The sequence below is a fragment of the Barbatula barbatula genome, assembly GCF_947034865.1.
Source record: "Barbatula barbatula genome assembly, chromosome: 7".
NCBI lineage: Eukaryota > Metazoa > Chordata > Actinopteri > Cypriniformes > Nemacheilidae > Barbatula > Barbatula barbatula.
In genome coordinates, this window is record NC_136770.1 from 15,634,156 (window position 1) to 15,644,323 (window position 10,168).

Genomic DNA, 10,168 nt, shown 5'->3' on the forward strand with positions numbered 1-10,168 from the left:
ATGGGCATCTTAACAGCTGACAGTCTGTGATGATGCTGTGGCATTCCCCGTATGAGCAAGGCCTTCACTCTGCCAGGAACGCAGAAGCAAAGCTGTTGAGATGATTGATGACACGCCTCCACTGGCCCTCTCTTCCCTGCTGACATGCACTCACAACCCAACACTTTTCACCACTAATTGGACAACCTTGCAAATTCCTTCTCTGAGACTGTGGTCCACTAAATTAGCCACTGATAACTGCCCAGAATTGGTTCAATTTATGAACGTCCGGAGCTGTCACGCCAGCGAGGTGTCGCTCAGGCAGTAGATGCTATTGAATAAACCTGTCAGGCGTAGAACTTTCCAGACATGTATTTCTCATTAGTTTTCCATTTTGATGTTTTGATTAAACTTGTGGTTGACAGTTCATTTAAAGTCTAGGTAGGCAGAGCTTTGCTTGAAACTGTGAAAATAGATGCAGCCGACTGTTTTTGTACAAAACAATCTCAAAGTCCCGAGTGACAAAATCATGCAGCGGCCATAAATGGGGCATCACATGATCTACTTTTGCTTGTTTGATTGGTTTGAGCCAAATCCATCTTGCTGTTTATCTGTTTTTATGTATTTATCTTACTGTTAATCTGCCCTGTTCTTTGCACAGAGAGTGGCAGTGAAATTGTTATCACCATCCAGCCGGAAATCTAGGTCTGTTACGCAACCTCAATGTGGTCAATGGCCATTGAACATTTTGAGAACTACCAGACCCAGCGCTGTGAAACACTGCCAACATTCTTAGCAGAGAGACCAAGCCAAAAAGAATGTTCTTTCAGAAATTGCACACATATATGACTTGAGTCCTTCAACTACACACAAACAGATTGTGTACTTTACTTCGAACAAAATGCTGCTAAAAATACCAGAGAGATTGGGAAATCTTACAGCAAAGAGCAGACATGATCATTTGGTTTGTTCGACGGCACACAAGGGTAAGCTAATGCAGCATTTAGCATTGCGTTAAGGGTCTCAATCTCTATTTTACTTTCACGATGCATATAACGAAATGCCAATATTACTTATTAAAATGCATATTGATGTTTTTCAAATCCATTGACGCTGCATGTTTATCTCTGCCCAATCAGTGATCTGTGTTTAAACACGTCATGTTTTGGTACCGGTACAGAACGCTTAGAATCTCAACCGAGGTGGTACTCCGGTACTGTACCCAGTGGAAACCCCCCCAAAAGTGAACTCTCCCGTTCCATACCGTGCAGTACTATGCTGTGGAAAAGCGCCATTAGATAAAATCTGCCTAGAAAAAAAAACATTTTAATGTAATTCTTGCGAAATCTACAACAGGGACCTTTTTCTGCCAAATCCGAAGTAAATACTTGAAAATATTCAATAGCTTAACCGTTAGTTGTCAATGTCCCATACTGTTTGTACGACCAAACAGGACCATTCAGAGGTACTGCAAGTGGGGGCGCAACATTTCACTGAAACCCTGACCTTTGGACCTCGATCGCGAATGCACGGAGGAACGCGATTGCAAATTGATGGAAGGCAGTGTTCCTTCTGAGGCTGCGCGTCGGCGGTCGTGCAGACTTACTGTAGGTTCTGCACAGTGCAATTTTAGGATGCACAAAAAGCGTAATATCTACAGTAGGCAAATGTCCACACATGAAGCAGCAGCAATTACCTCTATATCATCTTAAGAAACAGGTAGATCATATAAGTATGTTTGTCTTTCAGACTGTAATTTCAGAATAAGCGCAAGTATCTCTCTCAACCGATGAGTTCAGAGTGCACGTGAAGGGAGTGCCGTGTAAATAAAGTGCCTTTTCATATATTTCTGAAATTGGACGGCTATTGAAGCTGTTGACAGTTATTAAAGATGTAAAGCGCTATTTTGAAGTTGATCAACAATACTCCTAAAAGTGACCAATCTTCCAGAATATCACATTTTTCCGAGTGAAACGGCAATCAGTATTGACATACTTCAGACAATTCTTGATTTCTTTGTGGGCCAACACTATGACACTGTTTCAAAAGGTAAACAAAAGCCCAACTGCTATTGATCTGCTTCTCTACTTTGTATTCCATTTGCTTATAATTACCAATGCATTCGGTCGAATTACTCGGCTCTACTTAACATTTACAGCCACGTGCAATCAACACACATTGATTCATTATGCAAATGACAGGGACTAATTTAAGGCTTGCTTACATGACTCCATTTAAAAACCTGCAGCCATGGCAATGCACTACGCAGAAATGAATTGAGACAGCCTTTCCTTACACCGGAAAGCTTTATCAACAATAAACTAATAGGCTATTGCAAAGCTTTTTGACTTTATCTTCATATGCATATTGACAAATGGCCTAAATGCTTCTAATATTGTCAGAGAGGACTGAAGCTCAATACTCAGCCATGTTGTACGTGCCAATGACAAATGAGTCTTCAATATTAACATTGAACGTGTAAATGGCACACAGGCACAGGCTCCCATGCTCTCCAGTTTGAGTGTATGGAGTGGGTTCTAGCACCTGGGGGACAAAGAAGCTTATCTGGTATCTAGTGAGCCTGCTTCATCAAAAGCCTTAAAAATCAGTGACCGGTCGAGGAGAAGGATGTTAAATCTACTTGAAAGGCACGACTATTTTTTCAGAAGCGCTTCAGGTATAACTGCTTTGAAGATAACCATTATCTGCTGGCCGTGATTATTTTTCTCCATATTTTATCTTGGGACTCATGGCCTTCCCTAGAACTGGGAAAAGGGGGCTGCTTCGGGAAGCTTCCATTAAAGTATTGCAGTTTCAATGAAGTCAGTCGGAAGCGGGACCAATGCTAAATTATTGACAACTAACAGTTCTAACCATAGAGGAAGTCTTCTGACTAGACTTTATTAACATTGATTGATGTAAATATTAAATTTAAGTAAATGTATTATTGTTTTGTTGTGTGGGTGACTAAATTAACACTCTAAATAAAAATGTAAGCTAAAAGAGTGGGATTTTTGACCTTTTACTCAGTCGCAAGGTAAACACAACTATTGCACATTCATATTTGATGTGAAAAATGTGAATATGTTTCCACAGCCGCTTCAACATGAAAAGTAAAACCACTACATCTCATCTTTCCCATGTGTTTTTGCTGCTGGTGAGTGTTGCTGGTTAATTCATGTTCCTCTAATAGCTTTCTGTGTCACTTTTGATATCTACAGCTATCTTTATATTTCCTGGACTACGCAACACTATAGCCAGAACTTAGATTGATGCATTGGTGATGCATCAAATGCTAGAACTTGGAACCTGATCGTGTCTCATTCCTTCGCAAAAAATGGACGTAAGGTTGTTAAGCTGTGCCATCTTATCTTCAAAAATATATAAATACTGCAGCCAATTTGAAATGATTATGTTGGCATATTTGACAGTAGAACTGTGTTTAATGGCGATCAGTGTATTTGCTGTAATGGATGCTGCATCTGAGGATAAAGGCAGATTAGATACACTCTAAGAAGTCCGCTCATTTACATTTTAAATGTGAAATCCTCTTTAAAAGCACATGCTGTTGGTTCAAGGTTTTGCACACAAAAATCTGAAGTGTCGATTCTTTTTCTATGTTAAAAATGAGGCATACTGGAGGAGCTAATTGATAGAAAATTACCAGTGATTGTTAATCTATCCATTTTATATATAAGTTGATATATCTGAAGTTTAGGCACAGCACCGATGCAAGCAAAGTGAATTAATTAAACATAAAAAATCACAAGACATTGCAATAGGTATGGATAATGCGCTTTATATATTTCTTTTTTTTCTTTTTTAATGAAACCTAGATAATGATAGCTATCGTAAGGGATACGATATACGGTTTGTACAGAATAAAAATGGAATGTCCCCGCAATGTACAAAAACAAACCTGTACCTTTATATAAAGGCATCCATCAGCATCAGAAGATTACAAAATGATTCTACCACATGCTTGATTTATTAAAAAAAAATCCTGTTTGATATAAGAAATCTTATAGAGTACATCTGTTACAGTGTTGCCGTTTAAGTTAACGTTAAAACAGAGGAGTGGCATTTGGATCGCACTGTCCCTGCGAGGCGAGAAGCTCACAGTAACATTCCCTCGATTAATCAGCACTGACAGGAAGAGGTGTGGCCTGAGGAGAAAAGGAGCAGGTTACCACCCACGTCTTGATGATGCGCCGACTCCGTTGAGGCAAATGTTTAAAGTTCAGGCACTCAGCATTCACAGACCGCCAACTGACATTCTCTGGACATGTGGGACAGTCATGACAGGATTTGAGAATACACAATAGCCACTTCGAAATCACTCGGCAAAGGCTTCTCAAAATAATGGCAATATAAGAATCATTCTAGGCTACTTTTAGTCAAAAAGGGAAAATGAGAAAAATCGAAGGTAACAATCAAGGCTCGCTTCTTAAAAAAACTCAGCGAGAGCAAAATTGATGTTTGAATAGTCTGCTAAACATAATCAATGGTAGATTGCCCTTCAGTTAAGCCAAGCAAACACTTTTTGTGGCGTTGGGTGAGAGAACACTTGAGAGCTGACGGCCCCTTTTTATTTATGCCACAGCACAACCAGGAGACCCCAATAGCATGAAAAGAAAGGGATAGGGAGTACAACCTGCATACAACAGATTTACTCAATAACTGAGATGTTTAGAATGAATGAATGAATGTATGAATGTATGAAAGGGTTTAAATAACCGTTCCTAAAATGGTTTTGACACATTTGAGTGCATCATATTTACCTTCAACTGCCACATAAACAATGTTTTATCTCGTTTTGTCAGTCGTCCTTCACAAAAACCAATATAGCCTAGCCTATGAAGCACATTCATGAACCACCCTAAGGCAAACAAATAGACTTTTGAATTCGGAAATCAGTCAATGTCTTGTATTGTGACGCCCTTCTGTTTGTAAAACAAGCAGCAAATGGCAAGATTTGTGAAACATAAAATTACAAAACTTGATACCCATAATCCTCAGACACACCCATGAAACAGTTCAATTAACCCAGCTGATTGAAACTAAAAGGCGCCCGGGGAATGGTCATTTTATTACGACACGTTTAACACGAACAGCTCATAACTTCTAACTCAAATCATGCGACCACCGATTCTGGCACCGTCCCTGCTTATCCCCTTACGCGTGTGCAACTTCGCTCTTTTTCAGGACGCAAACATCCGTGAGCCGATCTATCAGACGGGAAGCATGAATGACTTCATTGTAACTGTACAAAGTGTTCCGCTTGGCGGGGTTTACAAAATCGACCCCCTTTCCCAGCTCCTTATGCAACCCTACGCTGATAAGCGGTTATTGTACAATCGCAATCAAAACATCTCCGAAAGAAAAAACGGGTTTTAGTTGTTTAACACGGCAGGCTATTTTTGACCCAAATAAAAGTGATGGAGCGACACTGGGGGAATCTGCCCGAGCGTTGTTTACAAAACCGATGCGAGGGGAGATGCAGTTGCCAGCCAAGTTTAGTTTGAACAGTTACACACTTGAGTCTCCTACCTGAGCAGCGCGGTATCTCCCTGTCTGCTGACCACATTCTCGCTGGACGCATAGTCCACGGTCTGTCCGGCGGGCAAACACGATGGTAAAAAGCAGCAAAGACTGAGAATTATAGCGGTGAGCCACTGACCGGAGACGCACGCATCCTGCACCGCAATCATGATGTCCATCGCCGCCGAAAGGAGTATGATCCGCGCCGTTATCAAAAAAACAAATATCTGGACGAAAATATATTAATCCCCACTCTTCCTCCGCGAAAAGCCCGAGAAATGGCGTTCCGTGTAGTTTCCCAGATTTGTTTTGATCGGAACCCGACCGCGGGAGGAAGACGACTCTCCAGTGGCTCGCACACCATCTAGTGAGGAAATGGGAAACGGGAGCAGAGCTAGCAGCAGACAACCCCCCGGCTCTGATCCTGTTGCCATGCGGCCGTTTCCCAGGCAACCCGTTCCCTGTAGTTCGTGATGGAGCAGTTAAGCGGGTGAGTATTCTTGATACAGCAACACTATTTAAATGTCGTCGCCCGGTGAGTTTGTACCACCCGAGGTTCTACCACCCCGGAACCTCGAGACTTTCTCATGCGAACGTTCACAGCATGTCTGTTATTCCATGTGACGTTTCAAACATGAGTCAGTATTAAGGTACGATTAAAAATGACACGGGTCACAACTTGTTTGGTCATCGGTGGACCCTGCAGCCCAGAGAAACAAACAAATACTGTATTTCTCAGAAGTTACAGAATGCCACATTTCCTCACAGTTGGTCACCACCATCCAATTTTAGACTCGTGGCCCCAAATATTTCATGGCACTGTTTAGAACAAAGGAAGTGGGAAATAATTCATAGAATGGGTTATACGCCCCACTATAGCACAAGCGATACACCAAAATATTTCATAATGCACAATTTATTTGCCCTTAAGATGCTCAAGGCATCTTTGAGATAAAACCGGTATACTCAAGCGAGAAATACTTTTACAAATAAGTAGATATTAGTTTAACATTTCATTCAGTGAGGACCAGATGAGCATTTTGACTAATAAGTTTGTAGAACATGCAAGTACTACCATTTCTTTTATTTTGTGCAATTTAAAACCCTGCATGATGTTTTTTGGTTTCTTACATTTCCCTTTAATAGTAAAGAATCTGGTGCACAGATCTGCTGGTTCTTTATTGTGGTCATCGTTTTCATGTGAATGTTTTCGTTTCGGTCCTCTCACGATGACGATTCCAATCAAGAGCCATTTATTTTAGAAGGGGATCTGAGGTAAGGCTCGCCACAGGTCTGCCATTTTGCATTTGCTTCTGTTCTGTAGATTGTACATCACGCAGTGTGCAATGTAATGGACTTGTCTAATAAGAAATATATTTACTGTTGACTCGCTGACACGGTCGGCCTATTTGTGTAATGGCTCTGATATAAGCATTTCCAAGCTGCTCCTGTTGAGTATTTTTCTTTTAATTGGGAAAGACGTGGTTTGGATATAATTGCCTGAATTTCATTAGAGTTAATGGCAACCAAAGTCCCTTCATTCCATTCTGTATCTAAATTGGACCGGCATAGTTGGTCTTTGCTAATCATTTACTCAGCCAAAAGCCAAACACTCATTACTAGGTAATTTGACTGCTTGTATAAGGCGAGAATGCATTGCTTTTCTTAAAAATTAATAGATAATTCTTGATGCAGAAGATGTTAATTTGAGAGGATTAGAAAGTCAGAGGTTAAAAAAGTGCACATTTAATTCTAAAATGTTTGCAAATGTACTAAGGCCACAGGTTTTAAACACGTCCATTTACTGGTACAAAAGTACCCCAAGACAAAAAAAGAACAGAACAACTTTCATTTATTAACTGGAAGGACTTTTGAAATCCTCTGATGCGCACGGGACTGAGTCTACCTGCTCATGCATGAAAGCTATGATTATTATTTCTCTCCATCCACGACACTGTTCTGTGAAGATGTGATGGGAAAAGGGGGGCTTTTCACACGTTTACACAATGCAGCCCCTGAAATAATGTGCAAAAGAAAAATGATTCCACCACAATGGCAGTGTCTTTTGTTTTGTTCAATCTCACCAAAGTCTTTATGAGGAAGAAGCACGTTTACAGTCGATACATTTTCTCATTATTTCTATGTAACACCTAGGTATAAAACAAGCAAGTGTCCCTAGAATGTTTTTGGCTCTGGTGATTTAAATTTTAAAAGAATAAAATGCAGTCTCGGTCAGGATCTTTTCATGTGCTAGCCACTCGAAAATAAGTCTGGCTGTAGGCTGATATCACAGAAATATTTTTCCTCAAACTTGACATCGGTTATATGCCTGACACGAGCGGTTGGAGAATGATGTGCATACCCTGAAGTAACTCAACGGGTCAGGGAGAGCAACAAGAAATGCATATTCAGACGACATGCATTGTATTGCAAATAACCATTGTTGCTGCCTCCTTAAAGTGTGCACGGAGATCTAATTTGTGGCATTGAATTGCAATGTCTTTCACAACATGTTAAACTTGCCGCGTAATTGCTATAATGCATTAATGTGTTCAATGTAACTGAGAACCTCTAACGCTGTCGAATTTATTCAAAAAAAAAATATTTGTTAAAACAATGAATATATATTGTGCATGATGAAAATCAAGTCATGCTAGCCTTGAAGTACTTGATTTATATCTTCAATTAATCTTAAGATTCAATAGTGACCTTTAAGATGCATCAAACAGTGACAAATGGGGTCATTAGAGATAACCTTCTTTTAGACATTGCATGTTGACAGGGTTGATGTGGTGGTAAAATACCTTCCAGAGAGGTTTCTTAAAACATGCTGTTAGGGCAAACGCAAACAGTCACAACCAAACTTAAACTAGTGATATCAAATGATATTAGGTTTCACATACATAAGGATTCCACCCACAGTAAATTATAAAAATGATGGAATGATTTCTACTGATTAAACACCTGAGAAATTAATTCTTCACAGGAAATATTGTTATTATGGATTAGTATGTGTTGCCATGGTGGTATTTTGATGACATTTTCATTTTTGTAGTTCTGGAGCAGGGGGCAGGTAAGTTACATGTAATGTTTTACGAGAAAAGTTTAAGATGTGTTCCGAATGTGCACTCAGTAATTTAGCTCATTAACGTGTTTAAAATAAACAGTACATTCGAGAAATATATTTTTTAATCATGTAACCTTAGTCAAAGATTAGTCAGATCAGTATGTTCATTAAAGCTGCATTCATTTAAATATCATGCGAGTAGATATAGTGGTAACACTTTACAATGAGGTGCTTTTTATTCTTATTATTAACAATTAGTTAATGCATTAGCTAACAGGAAATAACAATTAACAAAACTTCTTCAGCATTTATTAATAATATTTATGTTAATTTCAGCATTTACTAATACATTATTAAAATCAAACGTTGTGACTGTTAAAATTAGTTAATGCACCATGAACCCACATGAACAACTGTATTGACAGTAACTAACACTAACAAGGATTAATAAATGCTGAAAAACTAAATTGTCCATTGTTAGCTAATGCATTTCATAATGTTAACTCATAGCACCTTATTGTAAAGTGTTATCGATATATTGAGGTCACATGAACAGCTAAATATGTTATTATACCACAGGGTTGTCAGATGCTTCAATCTGATTGGTTGACTAGCGTTCTATGTGTATGCATTAACTTTCGGTAAATGTACTCCTATAAATGTGTTCCAGGTATGCCATGCGCATTACAGTTCCATATTACTTCGCCAAGTTTAAAGATCGGTTTTGTTGCAGTTTTTGTTCGGCGTGTATGTGCATAATGTGCAAATCACAAAGGGGTTAATGTGATTATATGTTGCTTGCTCGTGCTGTAGTTCCCTCCCACTCTCCCCATTAGTCCCACCTCTAGCAGCTCGTGTCTCTCTGAAACGCGAATTTTTTTACAAAGCTCATTGCTCTGAAAAGCCAGGTGTGCTTTGATTGGCCAGTTAACCAGAGCAAATAATGTAGTCAAATACTACAAACGTGTGACGGAAATGTAACCATATTACCATATTTGGAACATCAGGTTCCAGAGCAATTTTACTGGTCTGGCTTCAAAACAAACCACTCCACTAAGACAGCACTGCTATCGGTCACAGAGGCGGAATCTAAATCCTCTGTCCTGATTCTGCTAGACCTATCTGCAGCGTTTGACGCTGTCAATCACCAGATACTGCTAGCAACCCTGTCATCTCTTGGAGTCTCAGGCTCCCCTCTCTGCTTGTTCAAATCCTACCTCTCCGGCAAAACCTTCAGGGTGTCATGGAGAGGCTTGCTGTCCACTGCTCACCTCCTGATCACTGGGTTCCCCTTTATGGGATCAGTGCTTGGACCGCTGCTTTTTTCCATATACACAACATCCTTGGGACCCATCATACGGGCTTCTCGTAGCACTGTAATGCTGATGACACCCAGATCTACATCTCGTTTCACCCAGACGATACCACTGTAGCTGCTCGCGTAACACCCAGCCTAGAAGACATCTCAGCTTGGATGAAAGAGCATCACCTCCAGCTAAACCCGGCCAAAACAGAACTACTCGTGTTATGGCACAACTTGTGTTATGGTGCAACACGATCTCACCATCCAACTTGGCATTA

At 40.0% G+C, this 10,168-nt stretch overlaps 1 protein-coding gene across 2 annotated transcripts in view; it reads right to left on the reverse strand.

The window, feature by feature from the left end:
• The window catches only part of negr1 (neuronal growth regulator 1), a 102,901-nt gene extending 97,000 nt beyond the window's left edge, over positions 1-5,901 (reverse strand). The window contains exon 1 of one of the 2 annotated variants that reach the window (XR_013786948.1): positions 5,530-5,901. Coding sequence is in view for 1 of the 2 variants with exons in the window: in XM_079460932.1 (XP_079317058.1) it covers positions 5,530-5,699 (170 nt within the window). In the remaining variant the exon portion in view is untranslated. The remainder of the gene's footprint in view (positions 1-5,529) is intronic. The other variant, XM_079460932.1, reaches the window with a different exon arrangement.
• Positions 5,902-10,168: the final 4,267 nt, after the last annotated feature.